Source organism: Phodopus roborovskii, unplaced genomic scaffold, assembly GCF_943737965.1.
Source record: "Phodopus roborovskii unplaced genomic scaffold, PHOROB, whole genome shotgun sequence".
In the NCBI taxonomy this organism is placed as follows: domain Eukaryota; kingdom Metazoa; phylum Chordata; class Mammalia; order Rodentia; family Cricetidae; genus Phodopus; species Phodopus roborovskii.
Genome location: NW_026126448.1, coordinates 1,948,161 through 1,972,830, shown reverse-complemented (window position 1 = coordinate 1,972,830; position 24,670 = coordinate 1,948,161). Strand labels below are relative to the sequence as shown.

The window sequence follows — 24,670 nt, the reverse complement described above, 5'->3', positions numbered from 1 at the left end:
AAAATCAAAATATCATTATGTTTTAATTGTGGCAAATAAGATTGCCTTAAAAGGTATTGCAGGATGTTCCTAGAAACAGTATTTTTTCTAAGCATAATTCAAACAGACTGCCCCTCCTTTCTGGATTATGCAGAAGGTATGCCAAAGGCAGGTATTGGTCTAATGAATGCAGGTCAACAAGGGACACTCAAGGTAAACCTTTGTCATTAAGAAACTCCTTGAGGAAGGGCCTCTTGTAGGCCTATGCCAAATTCAGTTCAGTAGTTTCTTGTCATCGTAAACACCGTCTCAGAGCAATTAAAGAACCTAATATCTATTGAAGAAACCATACTGTGTTAGATGATAGAAGAGCTATAGAAGAGAGAACAAAAAATTCAGGAGAAACCATAAAGCGAGTATTTTGGCAAACTTCTATAAATGAGCAAAGACCAAAATTAAAAATACAAATAAGTGACTTTGTCATTGAAGGTCTTGTAGCCACAGGTGAGGATGTAATAATAATTTCCCCAGAATCTTGGCATCCAAATTGGTCTCTTCAGGAGGTAAATGTTCAGCTTTTAAGGATTGGAACTTTATCTCAAGTAAAACAGCATGAGATGGGTCAAATGTATAGGGTCAGAAGGACAGAGAGAAAAATTAAAGCCATATGTTGCTAACATAGCAATGAATTTGTGGGGATGTGATTTGTTACAGCAATGGAATACTCAGATTAACATTACCCACTTTTAGAAACAAACCATAAGTTAATGTACATTTCTGGGAAAAATATTAGAAGATATTATAAAGAATAGTCACCAATGATTCTGGTTGTGTAAGAACAGGGCACAACAGCTACTGACTTTTCAAACACACTAACAGCCCTACCTACAGAATGGTTGACAGACAAATCTGTATGGGTTGCACAATGGCCTTTAACAATGGAGAAACTGTAGGCTTTAGAACATCTGGTACAGGAGCAACTAAATGCTCAGCATATTGAAGGTTGGACCAGCCCTTAGAATTCTCCTGTATTTGTTTTTAAAAAGAAATCTGGAAAATGGAGAATGGTAACAGATCTAAGAGCTGTTAATAAGTTGATTCAGCCAATGGGCTTTCTGCAGTCTGGAATTCCTTTGCCTTCTCATTGCCGAAAGGATGACTTTTTTATAGTTATATATTTAAAAGATTGTTTCTTCACTATATCTTTACAAGAAAAAGACAGAAAAATCTGCCTTCACAGTGCCTACTTATAATAATCCCCAGCCTGCTAAGAGATACCAATGGAAGGTTCTCCCACAGGGATTGTTAAAAAGCCCTACCCCATGCCATATTTTGTATAGCAGCCATTGGAATGATATGTAAGCAATTTCCTCAATCTATAGTTTACCATTACATGGAGGACATTTTACTAACTCAAATATAGATACTTTAGAAAGACTGTTTGCCGAAGTAAAGAAAAATTTACCTTGTTGGGGATTACAAATTGCTCCTGAAAAAACACAAAGAGGAGATTCTGTTAATTATTTAGGCTACAAAATAGGTTTACAAAAAGTTAGACCCTCCAAAAGGTGCAAATTAGGAGAGATTGACTGCAGACTTGTAATGACTTTCAGTGATTGCTAGGAGACCTTTCCTATCTACAGCCCACTATTGGGATAGGCCTTGATGAACTGTGTAATATGTTCAAAACCTTAGATGGTGACAAGGACTTAAATAGTCGCAAAGAATTACCAGCTGAAGCTGAGAGAGAATTGGCTTTGGTGGAAAAGAAATTACAGACTGCCCATGTGGATCGTGTGGATCCAAAGCCTAACGGCTGCATTCTGGTCACATTACCCTCCAAGCATTTCTCCACAGGAATTTTAATGCAAAGGAAAGATATTATCTCAGAATGGATCTTCTTACCACATAAGCCTAGTAAAAAATTGAAAACTTTTGTGGAAAAGGCCTCTGAGTTAATTCTAAAAGGAAAATTGAGACTTTGTCACTTAGCAGGAATAGATCCAGCAGAAACTATATCTTTTAATAAGGATGTAATTGACAAATTATGGACAGAAAGTGAACCCTGGCAAAGAGCTTGCTGTTATGTTTTGGAAGAGATTAACAACAAATACTCCAAAGCAAGAGAATTCAACTTATAAAGAGAACTAGCTGGAATCTTCCTCAAACTGTATGGGAAACACCCATTTCTGGAGCCCCTACATTTTATACTGATGCAAATAAATCAGGAAAGGCAGGATACTAATCAAAAAAATGTAAATAAAGTGGATCTTAGCCCTTATGATTCTGTCCAAAAGTCAGCATTATATGCTAGTCTCATGGTATTAATGGATTTTGTGGAACCTCTTAACATAAACTTGTCCACAATAAGAAAGATTTGCTTTGTATATTGAAACCACTGAATTTATACCAGATGATACAAAACTGACTTTATTATTTATTCAGTTAAAAAAAATAATTAGGAATAGGAATCATCCCATATATATATAAAACACACATAGGATCCCATATGGGTCTGCCAGGCCCTCTAGCACACGGTAATGCAGAAATTGATATGTATTTATTGGAAATATGCTGGGTGCCTCAGAATTTTATAAAAAGCATCATGTCAATATCAAAGGTTTTAAAAAGACTTTTCCATTACGTAGCAACAAGCCATGGAAGTTAATAAGGAAATGTTGTATTTGTTCTTTATACAATCAAATTCCACTGCCTCTAGGAAATAACCCAAAGGATACTCAAAGGAATGAAATCTGGCAGATGGATGTGTTCCATTTTGTAGAATTTGGAAATTTATATTATGTACAACATATCATTGATACCTATTCAAGTTTCTTATTTATTTATTTATTGGTTTTTCAAGACAGAGTTTATCTGTAGCTTTGGAGCCTATAATGGAACTCGCTTTGTAGACAAGGCTGGCCTTGAATTCACAGAGATCCACCTGCCTTCAAGTGCTGGGATCAAGGCCTGTGCCACTGCCACCACCACCTGGCCCTACTAAGGTTTTCAGTGGGCAACTGCTTTGAGTTCAGAAAAGGCTAATTCAGTAATCACGTAGAAGTTATGGCCATCGTGGGAATACCTGTACAAATAAAGAGACAATGCTCCAGCATATGTCTCTAAGAAAATTAAACAGTTTTTTGCTTATTATAATATAAAGTATATTATACACAATACTACAAGGCAGGCAGTTATAGAAAGATCAAATCAAACTCTAAAGGATATGCTTAGTAAACAGAAAGGGATAATAAGCCCCCCCCAGAAATAGATTACATAAAGGTTTATTAACTTTGAATTTTAAATGCTAATGAGAAAGGAACAGCAGCTGTGGAGAGACATTGGATAATAGAAAAAAAGAACTTTGGAATTAAATCAGATAGTATACTATAAAGATGTGTTGACCTCAGAATAGAAACCAGGACATGTGCTACATTGGGGGAGAGGTTTTGCTTTTTTTCCACAGGAGAAGAAAAGCTATGGATACCATCAAAATTGATAAAGATTTGATTTGAACAAGAGAGACCTCTTAATTAAAAGAGATGTAGTTCATGAAGCACCTTGGCCATTCAATCTAAACTAACCTACAAAGCTAAAAAGTGCTTTTCATTTGATCAGATACAACTTGCCAGAAGAGAACCTCCTCAAAAATAGTGTTGGGGAAGGATTTTGTGTTTGTCTTTTCAGGAGAATAAAGGTCTCCAGCCAAGGAATCTGGAGACCACTGGACAAATGGGACATCTGAAGAAAAAGGACAAATCATCCAGAAAAAAAAAAAAAAATGTCCTAAGAAAAAGAGTAAATTGGCTTATTGGTATATCACATTTGTAACAGGATAAAATTTCATACATCTTCCCAAATGTTTGTTTCTACTGTTCTCTATAGACATATAACACAAGAGGTCTTATTTAATCCCAGTCCAAGTAAAGATTAAAGTTGCCTTTGGAGTTAGCGTGTGGCTCTCTCCTTTTCTAAACCTAAACATTCTTATTAAAGTAATATCCAAAATCTGTCTTCTGTTTGGAGAACCATTAAATATGGGACAGAAGAAAAACAAATATTTAAAGACTTACACCACTAATTCATAATGCTTTGGTTTTATATTGACTCTGTAATAGCTTTTCTTAAGGCATAAATATTGTCCCAAAATAAGATTAACATATTTACTTTAAAGGTTTTGTCATGATATTAATGTTCACATAGAATACTAATTCTAAAAGAAAGGTTTCATTTACCCTACTGTACATGATTTTGCATTTGAGTCTATCAGTTTACTGCAGTGAGCCATAAACACGCCTAACAGTGACCTCTGAAGTCTCAAAAGGAGGATGGGGCCCCATAATAAGTATTCCACCAGGGCTATGATAATACTTTTAGGCTGAAAAACACCAACTAAAGATAGGCTTTGAACCACAAACTGCTCAGGGCAGTTTCAAAGTGACTAGCTGAGATGATCCAACCTCACAGACTTCTCTGTCCAGAACTTGAAACAAGCCCTGCACTTTCCCATTACTCGGAGACAACAAATGATACAGCTACTTCTCCCAAGATTTGACAATTAACCTTGGATTACTGTCCAGGTAGCCAGCTGTTTTCTCATTTATTTTTTTTTTTAAGATGTTGCTTTCTTGCACTTCCTGCTTACTCAGTTGCTATTATTTCCTTCTCAGGTCTCTGAGGGAGTTGAAGACTAGATAGTTATAGTTTATGTTGTTTACAAGACTCAGAAAGGAAACTTACTAAAGAGGTATGAAGTATATAAAGTTGAGAGATAGACATCAAAAGATAGTTTTGGATAGTAATGCAAGTTATGATAGAAAGTAAATTAGGTACAAACTTTGAACTCACCAAGATAGTATAGATAATGGAGTATTTTCTTTGAATTTGTCAAATGCAAATGGGCTAGACATTGTTGATGAACTTATTGCCTGTATATATTGTATGTACTTATTGTATATAGTTTTTCTTATATTAGTTATAGCCTTCTTTTTTTATTTTAGACAAAATCGGGGAAATGTGATATTTTGTTTATGACCTGATAAAACCTGCCTGAAGATCAGAGTGCATAGCTAAGCCACTAGTTAGCCACATACCTCGTTAAGAATTTAGCCACTAGTTGTTAGCCTTAGAGGACAGGCAGTGGTGGCCACACCTTTAATCTCAGCACTCAGGAGACAGAGGCAGATGGATCTCTGTGAGTTCAAGGCCAGCCTGAACTACATGAGATAATCAGTGTAAAAGAGCAACAGAGCTCACACCTTTGATCCCAACACTTGGGATGACACACCTTTAATCCCAGGACTAAGGCTGGAGGAGACAGGAGTATTGAGGCTGAGGTTTGGTGAAGAGCAGTGCCTAGGAATGCGATCTGAGGACAGAATCGCCCTTTCGGTTTGAGCATTGGTAGAGGTGACAACTCTCTAGTGGCGGGCCACTTTGCTTCTCTGAACTTCAGCTTTAACCAGAATATCTGAGTTTTTATTATTTATGCTACACTTTGCTTTTTTCCTATTCTGTTATTCTTCTAGACGGTTTCTCTATAACACTTTTCTCATATATTAGAGATAAACTAAATCTGATTGTTTCACTTAGATCATGAAGTCATTAGGTCTTGATCCATGTGTGTAAATGCTGCTCCTTCACTGGGGCTCATCCTATGGAAGTTTTGTATGTGCCTTGTACCATCGAATTCAGCTGTCCCAGCTAGCTTGGTGTCCATTGGTTGCATCATAAACCTTTGCTTCTTTACCAGGACTCCCTAGAACATGTTTTTGGTTAAGGAGGTTCTGTAAGTCAAAATTTGGGTCATTTTTACTTTATTTGTTTGAGACAGGGTCTCACTATGTAGCTCTGGGTAATCTATATCTCAGGCCTGGCTGGCCTTGAACTCAAAAAGCTCCACCTATCCCTTCTGATCTGCTGGGATTAAAGATGTGTGCCACCACTCCCAGCTGAGTTATTTTTATGTCTGTGTTTAATAAAGATTGTGATAGTTTATTATTAAAAATAGTTGTATTGCTGGGCTCTGTTTTGATATTACAATCTTTTTGCTATAATTCTGTAGTTCTTAAAAATATTTTACTGGAATAACTTATTAAAAATTTTTTTTCACTATTTTTCTTTCAAATATATATTTTCATTGATAGGAAGGTAAGTATTTTCTACTACAGCCAAAAAACCCAGTTTTTACTTCTTTTGATCAGTGAAAAATGGTGTTCACTTTTTCATCCTGGCTATGTCTTAGTGATAAACTTTATGAGAACAGCACTGAAAAGTCAGTCTTAATTCCTTTCCTTTGAGTTAGATTCTCGATTATATTTGGTCATTTTTTGACTTTGTCCTGAGATGAGCACCATTAAGAATGAAGTGGTCGAGTTAGAGGAGGGGCACACTGAGTCAAGTGATGGCTTGTCTGTGCGACAGTGTAGCACCCGCGCACAATCTGTTCCACGAATCGGGTGAAGGCCTAGAGATTGAAATAAAGACAAGACAGCGGGTCATTCGTTCAATGGCAAAGTCGGAATGCCAAATGCCGAATGCCGTTTATTGAGGGGCAAGAACGGGCTTAAATACCGACTTATAGCACAGTGGAAAATTACAGGAATTTTTTGGCTTAGCTCCTCCCTGTGTTGTCACGAGGTGTGTCACAAGATGTGTTGTCACAAGATGAGTACCAACAAAAGCCTTGGGACAAGGAGTTCCCGCCAACAGCTTCAGGCTAGCTCAAGGTGCCTTGGGGGTCCATGCAGGGCCCTACACGACAGTCTGAAGTGTAGCACACTAATGACTTTAGTGCCATGTGTAGTGAGTGCTCATATACTTATAGGAATTATTTCAGGAAACCAGTTACTTATGATAGCTTTCATTTTTGGTGTATTAAAAAAAAGTCTAATGCTTTGTAAGGGTCATAAAATAAAACAGTATAAAGTAGTATAGAGTAAAATAATGAGGTTTCCTCTCCACCAATTCCTTGACACCCTTCCCATAGGAATTCCTAGGTTATAATCACCTTTTAATGTATTTTGGATTATTTTAAATGGTGATCTTAAAAATACTTGCTTTGTGAAATTTTCGTTATATAGTTGAACATTTTTATTAGATAAAGGAGAGCAGACTTGAATCAAACCATTTGTGGGGGAGGGTTATGCATAGGACAGCCATATTCTCATTCCAACCGGACTGAAAGGAAGCATTATTGACCTGGCGTGAGACAGTGGGTACCAACCACTGCCTGTGCCACCCACCAGTCACCAATCAAATGCTCGCCTCTCTTCTGTGAGTGGTCCACCCAGTCTCCACTAGATAGCTTTCTCAGTTTGTCCCTTTGACCAATCCACTACAATGTTTTCTCTCTTACAGACTATGCTGTGGAAGAGAAACCATCACAGATTTCAGTCATGCAGCAACTGGAGGATGGTGGTCCTGACCCACTTGTCTTTGTTTTAAATGCAAATTTATTGTCAATGGTTAAAATTGTAAATTGTAAGTTGGATTTTTTTCAACTAAAAATAATTTAAACACATAATTTTTAAAGTTTTATATTCTTTACACAAATGTACTTGTTTTAAGTTGGCCTTAGAAACTAGACACACCGTTGTACTACTTCCTTAGATGTTCTCCATTGATGAAATAGAAGTTTCTGGCTTAGTTAATAATTATACCTGTATATGTTTGGCCCATTGTTAATATCATCCACTTTTCCTTTCAGAATCACATCTAAGTATAATGTTGCTTGACATTTCAGTTTACCACATCTAGCTCATACGTTACAATTAGAGATTAGCTAACTTCTCCATCTGAGGGCAGGAGTCATCCCACACTTTTATCTAGTACAGTATCTTGTTCATAGCATTTACCCATTAAATGATTATGGGATGAAGAGAAAGACAGACAGGCAGACAGAGACAGACACAGAGACATATAGATAGAGACAGACAGACTAAACAAAGAGAGAAATTAGCTAGAGGGAGAGAGAGAGAGAGAGAGAGAGAGAGAGAGAGAGAGAGAGAGAGAGAGAGAGAGAGAGAACCTAGCTATCTTATAATTCCTGAAACACCTTAAAACAATGGACTGATTGGAGGGCTGGGAGATGCCTTAGATGGTAAAGTGTTTGCTGTGAAAGCATGAAAACCTGAGTTTGATTCCAGCACCCAAATTAAAAAAGAGGAGGGAGAGCCAAGTGCAGCAGCATGTGTCTGCAGTCCCAGTGTTGGAGAAGCAGGTGCAGGGATTTCTAGGGCTTTCTGATCATCTAATCCAGTTGAATTGGCAAGATTTATTTTCACTGAGAATCTGTCTCAGTGTTGGAAAATATTTGAAGGTTGAAAACATTTGAAGACACCCAGCCCCCTTGGAACATGATTTTTTTTAAAACTAATAATATGGAGGGCTATATCTTTGTTGTCTATTTAAGTCTTAAATGTATTTTCTTTTTCTGTTATTTCTTCTAACACTGTTCCAATTATTTTTCTAAGAGTTGAGAAAATAAAAAATAAACAAGGCATTGACATGTTTTATTTTCTACAATGATTCTTTGGCTCATGCAGTGACCATTTAAAATTTAAGTATATAGGCTTACATTATCTATCATTTTTTTGCTGTATTATAAAAAATTTCTGTCATCCATTTGAAATCAATGACTGAGAAGAATGTTTATATTTTTATTCCACCTGTAGATGTGAACAGGAAGTGCTGGTGTTTCACAACCAAGGGAATGCATGCTGTGGGTCAATCTGAGATAGTAATTTTGCTGCAATGTCTACCAGATGAAAAGTGCTTGCCAAAGGACATCTTTAATCACTTCGTACAACTTTATCGGGATGCACTGGCAGGTAGGAATGCTATAGAACATTGTACCATTAGTAAATGTTAGAAATTTTTCGACTCAGATATAAAACAATTATATTTGGAGACCTGGCATCAAACTTTGATATTTTCTATCAGTGATAGAAACTGAACACAGGTCCTTATGTTTGCTAGGCAGACACTCTTAACAATGAACTACATCCCAAGCCTTCAGACTTTGATATTAGTGTCACAGTTTGAGAAAATTATGTATTTTATTACTGTGGTTCTCTTTATTTTACAAAGGATAGACTTAAAATTATAAGAGAGTCCATTGACATTGGTGTAAGGAGTATGTTTTTTCTGCCTGCCACTGGTCTTGTCCCGCTGCCACACCAGCCCCAATTAACACACTGAGACTCTGTATTTGATATAATGCTGTTGGCCAGGTACTTGTTTCTTATAGGCTAGTTCTGTCTTAATTATTAACCCATTTCTATTAATTTAAGTATTTCCACGTGGTCTTTTCTTACCGGAGAGAGGGGACTGGCAGTTCTGCTCTCTCAAGACTCTCCATCTTGACTCCTCCTTACTACTTCCTCTTTCCTCCTTGCCTCCCAGTTCTGCCTATCTTGCTTTCCTATTGGCCAACAGTGCTTTATTCATTAACCAGTATGAGAAACATATTTACAGAATGACATCTCCCATTATCTCCTCTTTTCTGTCTAAATAAAAAGTAGGGTTTTAACCTTAACATAGCAAAATATATCACACAACAGTTATCAAATAAGAATCACAGTTAACAATATTTAGTCCATTAATATTTAGCAAGATTTAAGAAAATATTCCATCATCTATTCTACCTTTGTGTGTCTAAAGTCTAGGTAACTTATCTTTAATCCTAACTAAGGAAAACTATAACCATAACTATTTGTCTTCAGCTCCCTCAAAGGCCACAGAAGGATAACATATAAACTCTAGAAAGGACAGAGACATCTTGCCTTGTCAGTCACCCAAAGTTCTTCTGTAATCTTTCATCTTCAGACCAGAGGCCATAGTGTGTCTGTCAGACTCTTCAGCAAAGCAGGAAACTTTAAACTGTCTTCTTGTATTGGCAGTTTGTCAGTCATTTTTCTCTGTGTCCTGCAGACTGTCTGGCAGACTCTTCCATGAAGCAGGAACTCTGTAGCAATGTCCATCTTGAATCAGCAGTCACTTTTTTGTGGGTCCTGCATGTCCAGTTTATACAGCATAAAGATAAACAGTCCAGAGAAGAGCATTATCTTGTTCAAATGGCTAGTCTTGCCATATTGGAACTAAACTCCATAACAAGTTTCTTCAATGTCCATCTTCCTTTTTGACTCAGGTGGTGTTGCCAGGAGCAGTTATGTCTCACTGTCAAGAAAAACCCTAAACCATTTTAAATGCCATATTCTGTAGGTCTTTGAAAGGTTTGAAGAATTCCTATCCATCTCAAATACATCTTGATAACCTAACTAACTTAACTCTAAGTTTTAACTACCATAGGTAACTATCTATAATCTGTCCTAATTTATACATTACATTTTTAAATGAGCTATATAAACACAATACCTAAACAAGAGGAGAAATATAAATATCACAAAATTGAGCTAAAATTTGTATCAATAAATGAAAATCCATTCCAACACAAAGTATTCATATCTATACCATAATTCCCCTTTTACCTTTAAAAAGAGATTGGTTGTGGTCATTAACCATTTATAACCAAACCCATTTAAATGAAAATAAACATGTATAAACCATATTTGGGAATTTGGGCGTCATTCTTTCCAAACTACTTCCTGCTGGTAATGGGTGCTGTCATGGGGAATCCTATGAAGATGAAGAAATCCTGGCTGTAGTCTGCAAGGCTGCCTTGTTCAAGCTGTTTTGAATGTTGGATCACCAGGAACTCTGTTTCAGGGGATCTGGCTTGCTCAAACCACCTTAGTCTGGAAGGAATCCACAGCTTTTCATTCTCTGTGGAAACAAAAATAGAAATCCTTTTCCCCAGTAACTTGTCCTTAGACTTAAATTTTGAAGTCAAAGCATTTTTAAAATATATAAATTGAATTAATCCAGCAGCATTTCCTTTAACAGTTGTTGTTTCTTCAGCAGTCAAACAATACAAAGACAATATAATACCGTACAGTATCCAGATTCTCTCCATCTGTGGCTTTTTTATTACTGTTTCTTTTACTTCTACTTTTTTATTTTTTGAGACAGTTTCTCTGTGTAACTCTTATCTGTCCTGGAATTTACTCTGCATACCAGGTTTACTTTGAAATCATAGAGATCCACTTGCCTCTGTCTCCTGAGTGCTGGGATTAAAGGCGTGTGCCACCACACCCAGCTGTTTGCTGTATTTTTAAAATCATTTTATTCATTTTCTCTCCCAAGCCTACATATATTTTGGAACACACTGTAAACCTTTAGTGCTTTTTCTTAATGTGAATCTGTCTTTACTGTAAATCTTTATCTTTTTGTAGCCACGAGTCTTTTATCTGGTAAACAACAATATTACTAAAATGAAAGTCATAGTTGTTTTCTGCCGCGGTTTATCAAAGATGGTGGCGGGTACCTTTACCGCCAGCAGTGAGAGCTGTGCTCACTGCCTTGGTCTATGATGCATGCTGCCGGCTTGGAGATGTGGTCACTGCTGTTGCCAGCTCTTATACACACCAATGAATTATTAGCAGAGTTTGTTAAAAGCTGTGCAGTTTTTTGCTGCTTATGCCGAGTCAGGAAATTTTCCTTAAAGGAGCTGCACAAATATCTGCTTGTCTCTCGCAAATCACAGTCCAACTGAGAAAAATGCTGCTTGCTTGTCTCTGTTCTTTTGTTTGTAAAACCCTTTTTTTTTTTTTTTTTTTTAAAGCTTTTGTTAAATTTTAAGTGGAAGTTCTTATTAGCCACGTGGTCGCCATATCTCCCATCACATTGGGTTAAGAATGTTGTTGTAATACTATGGGTCATAACATTATTATCACTAGGCAGTGGTGGCACATGCCTTTAATCCCAGCACTCAGGAGGCAGATGCAAGTGAATCTCTGTGAGTTTGAGGCCGGCCTGGTCTGCAAAGTAAGTGTCAGGACAGGGTCCAAAGCTACACAGAGAAATCCTGTCTCAAAAAAACAAAACAAAACATTAGTATCTAGTAGAAGAAAGCATAATAATAACTCAATCATTATAACCTCTAATTACCAGTATTTATACAATCATAGTATAAACACTTGAATATTCATATATTTAAAATCAATTAGCTTATGTAGTTTCAAAATAAGTTATATTAGTAACTATGCAGTGTACAAATAAAAGCATACTTTTAAAAACTGGTCAAGGCTAAGGATGTTAACTTAAGGAAATACTAGAGTTGAGAGAGATATAGTTACATTTGACCTAGCCTGGTGGTTTATGCCTGTATTTCTAGTCCTTGGGAGGCTGATGCAGGGGGACCATCAGTTCAAGGCAACCTGGGCTGTATAATGAAAGCCTACCTCAAAATAAATAAAAAAAAATATATTAATGATTTGATAGTACAGATTCATTTGATTTAACAGAAAGGATATGTTGTGGTTTAAATGAATTAATTTTTTCATGATAACAGAAAGTCAGTAAGTAATATCTACAGTTTGGTAGAGACCCAATATCATAAAATGTACAGACTAAAACAAATAGTAAGAGGTTTTTGTTGTTGTTTTGAGACAAGGTTTCATTATGTGGCCATGCTGACCTGGAACTTACTATGTATACCATGTAGGCCTTGACCTCACAGAGATCCTTCTGCCTCTGCCTCCTGAGTACTGGGATGAGATTTTATTTTTAAAGGATTTAATTTTGTGTATGCACGTGTGTCTGTGAACATGAGAGCAGGTGCTTGTAGAGGCCAGATGAGGGCATCAGATCCCCTGGAGCTGGAATTACAGGAGGTGGTGAGCTGCCTAACAGGTCCTGGAACCAAACTAGGGTCCTCTGGAAGGACAGCAAGTGTGCCTTATCACTGAGCCGTCTCCCCAGCCCTAAAAGAGATTCTTTGTTTTGTTTTTTCTTAAAGAGGATTCTTATATTTTTGGTTGTGAACCTAACCTTTAAGGGCTGAACCAGCTTTCCAGCCCCTAAAAAGGATCCTTAAGACAGATGTGGTTGCCACTTCTCTAATCCCAGCCAGCACTCAGTAGGCTAAGGTAGGAGGATGGTGGGTTTCAGACTAGCCTAGGATACATAATGAGACTCCTGTTTCAAATAAATCAGAAAATAAAAGAGAGATTGTTCTGAGGAACAGGAGTTGGACAGGGAGGTGAGAGCAGCTAATACGAAACTGTTTTCTTGTATTATCTGGTAGTTTTTTCGTAATGATATGACACTATGAATTATTTGGGCTTTCTTTTTTCAAGATTTATTATTGGGTGCATATATTATGTGTGAGTGTGGGTCTGCAGGTACCACAGCATGCTTATAGAGGTCAAAGGTCACTTTGTGAAATTGATTCTCTCCTTTTTCTTTTATGTGTGGGTTCTGAGGACCAAACTCAGATCACCAGGCTTGAGCGGCAAGCACCTTGCCCACTGAACTACCCACTGCCACATTGTCTTAACTTTGCAGTTCCCTTTGTGAGATTTTGAGCCAAAGCTGCTATCTAATATATGAAATATGCCTTTGTATGTGAATTGTTTTTTGAAGCATTGCCTAAATTTTATACAAAAATGAAAATACCCAGGTATAGGCGGAAGGTTTAACTGTTATATTTATTGTGTGTATGCTTCTTTTTAAGAACTTGTAGTAATAGCCAAAGGTTATATCATAAGGGGCTAAAATGATGGGTCAGCAAATAAGAGCACTCTTTGCTTTTGTAGAGAACCCATGTTCTGTTCCTAGCACCTATATATATCGTGGCTTGTAGTCAGCTAATTCCAGGTCTAGGGAATCTGATACCCTCTTCTGACCTCTTTGGGTTCCTGTGCACATATGGCACGTGTGGAACGTTTATCTAATTATTCTTTATCAATAAAAACTCAGGAGCCAGATATCGGGGTAAGAATATGAATGATCAGAGATGTGGCAGAGAAGTGACCTCCCTCGTCTCTCGTCATCCATCCAAAAAGGCTGAAACTCTCCCTAATCCCTGCCCTACTACTTCCTGTGTTTCTCTATCTGCCCTGGGTCCTCCAAAACCTCTATGACTAATTTTGATCAGCTAGTAGCTAGCTCTCCCCTCTGACTCAAAGCAAACTTTATTGACAGTCTCAGGAGCATCAGAGTGCAATCGAATATACATACACTCAGTCATATACCTATAAGATAAATATTTAGATGTGTTGGATGTGGTAGCTCACATCTTGAAAACTGGCACTTTGAAGACAGAGGCAGGTGGATCTCTGTAAATTTAAGGCCAGTCTGATCTACATAGTGAGTTCCAGAACAGCCAGTGCAACACATGAGAGTGTGTCTCCAGACAGCAACAAGGGGTCAACCTCCATGAATCTGGTATACTTAGCTGATGTGAGATATTCATAGGCAGCAATAATGCTCAATAGTTAAAATTAACATGCTGCCGATATCTGCAAGAACATGGACAGGTGGATTTCTGAGGGATTACTGGCCAGCCACCTTAGACCAATTAGCAAGCCCTAGAGCCAATAAAAGAGCTTATCTCAAAAATAAAAGTTGGATTGCTATTGAGAAATGGTATCCAAAATTGACCTCTGGCCTCCACACAAACATACACATGTGTAAACACAAACACACAAAATGAAACTTGTAAATATGTGTCTTTTACGGGAAAAGATTGGGAATTTGTATTTGGTTGTGTCTAGCTCAGTTGTACGAATTAATAATTACTTAAAATATGATTGCTTTCTTAATAGAAAATAATTTATGAACTTTTTGTTTCAGGGAATGTTGTGGGCAACTTGGGACATTCTTTCTTCAGTCAAAGTTTCCTGGGCAGTAAAGAACATGGTGGATTCTTATATGTGTCATCTACTTACCAGTCACTGCAAGACCTAGTGCTTCCAACCCCACCTTACCTGTTTGGGATTCTCATCCAGAAATGGGAAACCCCTTGGGCCAAAGTTTTTCCCATTCGGCTAATGTTAAGACTTGGAGCTGAATATCGACGTGAGTACAGATGTCTTCTAAGCTATACAACTGAGACGTGATTACATAAAGCTTGAAATATTTTGATCCCCCTCTGGTGATACAATTCAGTAAGAGTAACCTTTTGAAAATATGTGTGCTAAATATGACCAATTATATGGGTATAATGGAACGAACTGATAAAAACATCATCTTTGAAACAATTAATTTAAACAAGTATCTTTATTTTTTATAGTATACCTGTGAGCACATTTTGTTATTACTTGCTTAGAAACATTTATAAAATTTCATTTTACTTGACTCCGACTGATAATGGAAACCAGTGGTATGTTGATGACTCTCGCCTGGTGAGCTGACTAATAAGACTTCTGTGCCCATGGTTATAGCAGTACAGCTACGTGTGGGACACACTTTTTTACTTTACTAGCTTTACTTTAAATTTTGTATCTTTACCTACTTAGAAGTGCCCTGGTCCAGGACTCAGAACCCTTGAATAAGAAGGTCCTCAACTCCACCATTCACTAACTCTATAATTTAGGAAAATAACTCAGATTTTCTGATTGTTAACTTCTCAAATTGTCTGGGTCTTGTTTTGTTTTATAAACTGGTGATCTTAATGGTTGCCTCATGTTACACTACATCCTCAAAGGAATAAAATAAAGTAATAAATGAAACATTATTTTATAAACCAGAAAATATGTTTCCAACAAGTCACCTTTTGTATTAGTTGACTTTCTGTTACTGTGATAAATACCATGACCAAAAGCAGCTTATGAGGGAATTTATTTTAGCTTATAGGATACAGTCCATCATTGAAGGAATCCAAAGCAGGAACTCAAGGCAGGAACTGAAGCAGAGACCATGGAGGAGTGCTACTTAATAGCTTGCTCCCAGGGTTACCTTCAGCTACCTTTATTATATAGCCCACACTCACCTGTGTAGGAATGGCATTGCCTTCAATGGCCTGGGCCCTTGTACATCAACTAGTAGTCAAGAAAATGCCACTGTACATATGTCCACAGGCCAGTCTCATGGAGACAATTCTTCAATTGAGATTCCTTCTTCCTAAGTATTGTCAAGTTGACAATATGATTAGCTGTCACTTCTATATATTTTTATTTATGTGTTATTCATTGATTAAGAATTTAATCAAGGGAGCCTGAAGAGATGGCTCAGCAGTTAAGCACACTTCTTGTCTTACAGAAGATCAGGTTCATTTCCCAGCACCCACATGATGGCTTACAACTACCCACAAATCCAATTCCAGGGAATCTTATTCCCTCATCAGATCTTTGGGGTTACCAGGCACAAATGTAGTACATTGACATACATGTAGGCAAAACACTCTTACACATTAAAATAAATGAATATAAACAAAAGAAAAATAATTTAATCAAGGGCTGAACATGGTGGTTTGCACCTTTAATCACAGCACTGAGCTGGCAGAGGCAGGTGGAACTCCGTGAGTTCAAGGCCAGCCTGGTCAACATAGCTCATTCCATGCCAGCCAAAGGTACGTAGTGAGACCCTGTCTCAAAAAACCAAGAACAAAATAACAGCATTTAATCAAGGCCTGAAAATTCAGAAATGGCTAAGATATGATTATAGACTCTTAGGAATCTATTTAAGGGGAAAAAAGAAATTATGATTATAGTAGTATATTGTGTTGCAAACCCATGCTTATTGTTAAAATCTTTGGGAACTCCAAGGTTATCTTTATCTTGATCAAGAATGAAGGAGTTCCAGGATGGGACTCCAAAGACAAATGAGCAGAAGAAAGAAACAGGATTGCCTACAGAGAAAGCAGCACATGTTTCTTTGTCTTGTGTTGTCATTTCAAACAGGAAAACTTGATTAATGAGCCAAAAGGAGGATCTTGGTTAGAAGGTATAGAAGAATAAATTCATACACATCTTGAGCACAGGGGCTTGCAGAGACACTTGCTTTTCTGGATCATACCAATCCAGCTACTTCATAGGGCCTGCTTGAGTCACTTTAGAAACTGCATCAAAAGATGTCTGGTCATCAGAAGACTAAGTCTGGCTCAGAAGTTATCTGTAACCGTACTAAATTCTGTTGAGCCCACCATTTGAAATTTCATCATGAGCCATATAATTATATTTAAGTTATTTTAGCTATGATATCTCTTTTCCTAGAAATTTAACCTGCCAAATTTAATCTGATAATTTCTCATTTCTGTAGTTTACCCCTGTCCACTATTCAGTGTCAGATTTCGGAAGCCATTGTTTGGAGAGACTGGACACACCATCATGAATCTTCTAGCAGTAAGTGGGAATTTTCTTTTTATATTTCTTGTGCTTGTGCAGGGGAAGGGAAGGGTATCATTATTTCGTTGTCAGCTGTGCCCTTGCTGCTTTAGTCAAGTGAAGCTCTATGCTGTAGAAGAGAACATAGAGATGCTTTTAAAAACAGTGGAGCTCTTGGATGAAATTCCAGCCCTGATTAAAGGCAATGACCTACACAATGACCTTGCAGGATTCTTGTCTTGTTTTCATTGTAAGAATGACAGCTACTATTTCTGTATGGTTCAGTGTTAGCTAAAAAGTGGTCCAAGTTTATGTTCAAATACATGCCAGTAAGGTTTCTTTTGCTCAGGGGTCTGTGTATGGACTAGGGTGTACATTTTTTTCCTGTCTGTCTATTGATCTCTCTTATGTCTCTGCTATATGTGTTGCAGGCTGTTTATTTAGAACAGAATTTTGGTCAATTAACATTACTGCTACATATTTCACAGAATAAGGTTAATCTTGGTTATTTAGAGTGTTTCCTCTTCCACCTCCCAGAACTCCTTGTTAAACTCTAACTAGTCTGCATGAGTGTTTCCCCCACAAGCTGGCAACCTGAGGCTAACATAATGATTGACCCTTCTTTTGTGTTGTGTGCATGTCCATCTGTGGATGTGAACATTAACATGCTACATGCTACATGTGAACATTAACATGTCTGTCAGAAGACAACCACTGGTGTCTGTCTTTGCCTTTTATTGAGACAGGGTCTCTTGATATTCACCATTGCATATAGACTAGCTGGCCTTGAGATTCCAGGGTTTCTCTTGCCTTCGCCTCCTGTCTCCATGTACAGGTATTGAGATTACAAATACTTGTGGTATGAGTCAAACTTTTACGTGGGTTCTTGAAATTCAAACTCAAGTCTTCATGCTTTCAGAATTGGTTTTGCCCACTGAGCCATGTGCCTAGCCCCATTGTCCCTTTTTACTAGCCACAAAGATTATTGCTCATTTCCCTCTGATACTTGCATTGAACTCAGGGTTAGGCAAATACTCTACCACTGACTTACATCTACAGACCCAGCCCTATTAAATTTTTATTTTGAGACAGAGCCTCATTGAATTGTTTATGCTGGCTTCAAGCTTGTGATCCTTTGGCCTTAGCCTTCAGAGTAGCTGAGATTGCAGTCTTGAACCACCTTTCTGTTTTAAACTGTGTGTGTGTGTGTGTGTGTGTGTGTGTGTGTGTGTGTGTGTGTGTCCCCATGTCCATGTGTGTGTATGTAGACCAAAGGACAACTGTGAGTGTCATTCCTCAGCCACCTCATTTTCAGACACTGTCCTAGTCCATTAATTAGGCTAGGGTATCTGGCAAGTGAGGTCCAGGGATCCTTGTCCTACCTGCCTAATACTGGGATTACAGGCAGGCTCCATCACACCTGGTTTTTTTTTTTTTTGTTTGTTTGTTTGTTTTGTTTTTAAGATTTATTTATTATGCATACATCGTTCCTCCTGCATGTGTCCCTGAAAGCTAGAAGAAGGCACCAGATCTCATTATGGATGGTTGTGAGCTACCATGTGGGTGGTGGGAATTGAACTCAGGATCTCTGGAAGAGCAGCCAGTGCTCTTAACCTCTGAGCCATCTCTCCAGCCCCTCACTGGTTTTTTAAGTGGGTTTTGGACCCTGAACTCAGGTCTTCACACTTGGGTAAGCACTTTGCCAGCTGAGCCACTCTCTAGTACTCTGGTTGACAGTGCTCCAGAACAAGTAAGCTATTTCAGTTATCAAACATACTACTTTCAGATATCAAACATATCTTTCCCTGGTTGAACAACCTAACAGGTATTCGGGACAGAGCTGGCAAAGCAGTCACAGCCTGACCTCGACTGACCTTATTTGAAGTTCAGTTGTTTTCATGAAGTCACTTCTGAATGTGTTAGGTCCTTGATCTAATTTTACAATGCTAAAATGATTATCTTTATAAATGATTTACTTGAATTTTAATTGTCTTTCCTTGTTTTGTTGATAGGTTTATTTGTTTGTTTGAGAATCCCTATGTTTTGTGTAGCCCAGCCTAGCCTTGACTCTGTACCCTCCTGCCTCATCCTAGTGCTGGGATTACAAGCATATACAAACATAACCAGCACTTACTTTCTTTTTAGATTTATTTAACTTTTAATCTAGTGTGTGCGTGTGTGTGTGTGTGCGCGTGCGCGTGTACCTGAGGGGTTGGTTCTCCTGTAGCCAGAGTTCTGAGCTCCCAGTCATGGGTGCTGGGAATTGAGCTTGGGTCCTCTGGAAGAATAATACATACTCTTAACCACTGAGCCTTCTCTCCAGCCCCATAATTGCTCTTCATGAAGTGGATTTGGTGATACCCTCCCCTTCATGATGATACTGGCTTTTTTTTTCTTTTGTTTTTGTTTTTGTTTTTGTTTTTTAAGGGAAAAAGGATTTTTTTAATATCATGGTGGGGAGATCACAGCAGGAGGAACTTGAGGCAGCTGGTCACACGGCATCTGTAGTCAGGAAGCAGACCTAATGAGTTCAGGACCCCAACAATCAAATGATGCCTCCCACAGTTGGGTCTTCCCACTTCAGTTAATGAAGTCTAGATAATCTCTCATAGGCACATCCAGAACTAATCTAAATAACCCTTACAGGTGTGCCTAGAAGTCTGTACCCTAGGGGATTCTAGATCCTGTGAAGTTGACAGTATTAACCATCACACTCCTTAGTTTTTTATTCAGCTATCTTTTTAAAACATGTGAAAGCCAGGTTTTGTCACTTAGGCCTGTGGTCCTTACCAGTTACTAGGCTAAGGACTGGGCACTGTGATTTCACTGTGTGGGTTTCCTCATCAGTAGTCTTGTGCTTGATTTCAAGTACCACAGTACGTAAAGCACTTAGAAATACCCTTCTCTTACCATCCTCATCAATAGCTCTGTGGTTGAAAGTTTCAGCTTCTTAAGCCTAACGATACATTCAGAATAATTTGAAAATTATTATTCTTTGTTTATATCCATATCCAATCAAGTGACAAGTATTATCCATTTTTCTTTTAATTTGACAGATTTTTCACTCTTTTGAACTATAAACACTTTACATAATCCCTGTCTCTTCCTGCTTTACTTTTATTAGCTTATTTCAATCCTCTCGTGTATACTTTATCACCACCTAGTCTTCATAAAGAAGTCAGATCTGTCAAAACAGGACAGAAACCTCCTCAGAATAAAAGTCAGAAGTTTTTGTGGTGTCAGTGTGGTGACTTAAGTCCGTAATCTCAGCCCTGAAAAGCCTGAGACCAAAGAATTTTGAAATCAAGGGTAGTAAGTTCTAAAGACAGCCTGGGCTATATAACAAAACCATGTCTAAGAAAAAAATGAATAAAGCCCATCAAATCCTGTAAGAACCTATGCCATTCAGCTATATTTACTGTCACTCTAGACTTGACTCATTTTGCTTCAGGCATACTGGATACCTACAAATGCTCAGAGTAACTAAACTGTTCAAGAAATACAAGAACAAATGAATCCCATAAATTAAAAGAAGACGGACAATTAAGAATGAATATAGAAAATGTTAAGTGGCAATAAAGCAGAATGATCATTTATTTAGTGTTACATGTAAGGAGTGTAGGAAGCCATCTGTTTTACTGCCTATGGCTTATAGTGAACATGAACTAGGATGCATTGAGTAAGGGTTTCCATTGCACATCCTCTCTGGGTTTAAAGAAGCAAGCTCATTCAGTGCTGGCATCATTTCTACTTGTGCTACTTTCATTACTATAAATCAAATCCTACCATTTTTACCATGCTTAATTCTACTTCAATCTGCTTTGCCCAGGACTTCCGAAATTACCAGTATACGTTGCCAGTAGTTCAAGGTTTGGTGGTTGACATGGAAGTTCGGAAAACAAGCATCAAAATCCCCAGCAACAGATACAACGAGGTAAGACTTTACCACAAGGGACTTGTTTAAATAATTGAAATTGTGAATGTAAGTAAAAAGTACATGATTACATGTAAATTTTATCTTCATTTGATAGCATACTCAGTTTATATTAGTACTTGTGTTTGTTGATGTAAAATTTCCATATATAAAGGTAGAGTGATAAATTCCAGATTTTTATAGTAATTGGTTGTGTCATTTTATTTTTCTGCTGAGCCAGCTCTCCAGCCCCGTGTCATTTTATTTTTCAATATTGTGCTAGACTTGCATTTTTATTAAAAAGTATAATGTTAGCTATAGCATATCTATAAAACTCATGGTGGGATTTTTTTCCTTTTTCCATCATATAGTAAATGCTTTGCTTTTCTTTATTGAAAATAGATTTCTTTTTTATACAATATGTTTTGATTATGATTTCCCCTTCCTAACTTCTCTGACTCCCCACCCACTTAGATCCACACCCTTTCTCTCTCACTAGAATGCAAACAGGAATCTAAAGAATAATTGTAAAGTAATGTAAAATAGCATAAAATACAATAAAATAAAATAAAAACAAACTTGAATAGGATGACAAAACAAACTACCAGGAGAAAAAGTACAAGAAACACAGATGCAGAGACATACATATTCACACTCAGAGGAATCCCATAAAAACCACAAAACTGATGTATATGCAGAAGACCCATAAGTGGGAAAAAAAAAGAATAAAGGTGGTGCCAAGCAAAGCATTGTGAGACAAGGAACCTCCAAAAATGCCATTGAGTTTGTTTTGTGCTGCCCTCTGCTGCTGGGCATGGGGGTCTGTCTTTAGGGGTAGTTTATTTATCCAGTGAGGCTACATTGGAGGAAAGTACTTTTCCCTTTGCTAACAGTTATCAGTTGGAGATAGCTTCTGGATTAGGGATGAGGGGGAGGGTGTCCACTTCCCGTCTCAAGACTCAAACCCCACCTGGCTTAGCTTTTGTGCAGGGATTGTACATGCTGCCATAGTCTCTGGGTTCATGTGTATATCCATCTTGCTGTGCTTAGAAGGCTTTGTTTCCCTGGTGTTCTCCATTTTCATTTTCTCTTCCATAGGATTCCCTGAGCAGTTTATTGTGAGCACATTTTTTTAAATTAAGATTTATTATACAGTGTTATCATACAGTATACAGTGTTCTTCCTGCATGTATGCCTGCACACCTGAAGAGGACACCAGATCTCACTGTAGATGGTTGTGAGCCACCATGTAGTTGCTCGGAGTTGAACTTGGAACTTTGGAAGAACAGCCAGGGCTCTTAACCTCTGAGCCATCTCTCCAGCCCAAATTGTAAGCATATTTAAAAACAGTACAATTTGGAAAAAAGTTTACCCCTTTGAGACATAGTCTTACTCTGTAAGCCCCAGCTGGCTTAGAACTTGCTGTATAGACCAGTCTGACCTGAGACTCACAAAGATCCACTTTCCTCCGCATGTACTGTAATTAAAGGCATGCACTACCATCAAAGCATATTTCTAGAATTCTGTACATATTATTGATAATCCTATATTTGTAATTCAATGGCTAGTGTCTGTTTTTTCTATGAGACATTTAGTTATGTAAAGGATATGTCTGTCTTATTTGCTGCTGGTATCAAAAGTAAACTGCCGCTTTCATAGTAGATATCCAAGAATATGTTGAATAAAACATGAAACTGGATGTCAGGTGGTAGTGGCTCACTACTGTAATCCCAGCATTAAGGAGGCAGAGGCAGGTGGATCTCTGTGAGTTTGAGGCCATCCTGGTCTACAGACTGAGTTCCAGAACAGCCAGAGCTGTTACACAGAGAAACCCTGTCTGGAAAAACACAACAAACAAAACAAAAGAAACATGAAACTGGGGCCGGAGATGGCTCAGTGGATACTAGCCTGACAACCTGAGTCCAATCCCTGGAACCTACATTAAAAAAAAAAAAAAAAAAAAAAAAAAGGATGTGGCTGTGAAATGTTTATTTAATTATTCTTTATCAATAAAAAATCAGGAGTCAGATACCAGGGTAAGATCCTGAAAGGTCAGAGAAGCAAAAGAGCAGACACCGGTGACCTCCTATCTCTTCTGTTCCTTTTCCAGAAGGGCTGAAATCCTATCAGCCCCACCTTACTACTTTCTGTCTCCTGCCTGTCTGCAGCCCTCCAAACTTCTCTGGTTAAATTTGGTCAGTTAGTGGCTAGCTTCAGAATGAAATCTCAATGTCACACAACATGGCTGGGTATGGTGGCACATATTTTTAATCCTAGCACTACTGAGGCAGAGGCAAGTGAATCTCTGAGTTTGAGGCTACATAGAGAGTTCCAGGCTAGCCAGGACTACATAGTGAGGCCTTGTAACAAAAACAGAACATGAAACTATCCTGTTTCTTATTTTATACTAGTTTGCGCACCCAACAAAAACAGCACTTTGCATATAGAAAATGTTTATAAATTATCACTAGATAAATGACAGATATTATGGATAATGAGTCGTGCCTTTACACATTCAAAATAGCTGAAATGGAAGAGGGGTAGAGTAGCATGATGATTCAAGCTTATGATCCCAGCATTCAGGAAGTGTGGACAGGAGTGTCAGGAGTTCATGGTCATCCATGAAAACTGGAGCGGGGTGTCTCCCAGTAGAAGACCATAAACTGCATAGTGAAGAAGAGATGGACTAGACTAATAGTTAGGAGAAGTAAAATTGTGCTATATTGGCTTGCTCAAGGCCTTCAAAAACCAGCTGAAGAAACTTCAAATTTAATCTATATGTGAGCACCAGTGAGCTATAGCATGCATATGGAGGTCAACTTTCAGAGTTCAGTTCTTCTCTTGGGCTCCAGGGGTGAAAGACAGGACGTCAGGCTGTGTGTCAAGCCCTTTTGCCCTTGTATATGTTTATATATCAGGCAGTTTAGGAAAACATGTAAGTGCTTAATAAAATGATTATCGACTGTTCATTTTTTACATGAGGAAATTGGGACATAGAACACTTGTTCTTATGTCTAGGAAGTAGTTGAGCTACAGTCAAACCCAAGCATATCCTGGACATTTGTTAAGATCATAAAAATGGGGTCAGAGAGATGGCTTGTGGTTAAGAGCACTGCTGTCCTTGGAGAGGACATAGGTTGAGTCCCTGTACCCATATCAGAGACCTACAACCCCAGATTTTGCTAAAATGCAAGAAGACAAAGATTCACATCAGACAGCTGCTGGAAATGCCCTGCCTTTCAGTCATCAACAGCTAGAAATCCAAAGTTTTCTTGCTGTAATGTTACTGTTCTCTATACTCACATAGTTCATCAGCTGCATTTCTGATCATGATAGTGTAACAGAGATCAGTTGTTAATGAGTTGACCTTATTTGGGGATAAGGTCTATTCTACAATAGCAAAGTTCAGAAAAAATAATTAGGGAAGCAGTATTCCCACATTACTAATATGAAGAGAAAATGTAGCTACAGATTCATATGAGGGAAGATGATAAAGATGTAAAGGGAGAAAATAGCTGTCCAGGACTATGAGAGAATCTACTTCTGTAGCAGCAGACAGTGGAGCATGAAGGAAAGCTCATAATCACCCCTATTTACTTCCTGTTCTTCC

At 37.9% G+C, this 24,670-nt stretch overlaps 1 protein-coding gene across 3 annotated transcripts in view; it reads left to right on the top strand.

Annotated features, from left to right (window-relative positions):
• Window positions 1-24,670, top strand: part of Zfyve9 (zinc finger FYVE-type containing 9) — a 144,258-nt gene that overhangs the window by 80,621 nt on the left and 38,967 nt on the right. For all 3 annotated transcript variants that reach the window (XM_051188432.1, XM_051188430.1, XM_051188431.1), the window contains 5 exons: window positions 7,339-7,461; window positions 8,655-8,810; window positions 14,677-14,901; window positions 17,083-17,165; window positions 20,977-21,081. In XM_051188432.1, coding sequence (XP_051044389.1) covers window positions 7,339-7,461; window positions 8,655-8,810; window positions 14,677-14,901; window positions 17,083-17,165; window positions 20,977-21,081 — 692 coding nt within the window. The remainder of the gene's footprint in view (window positions 1-7,338; window positions 7,462-8,654; window positions 8,811-14,676; window positions 14,902-17,082; window positions 17,166-20,976; window positions 21,082-24,670) is intronic.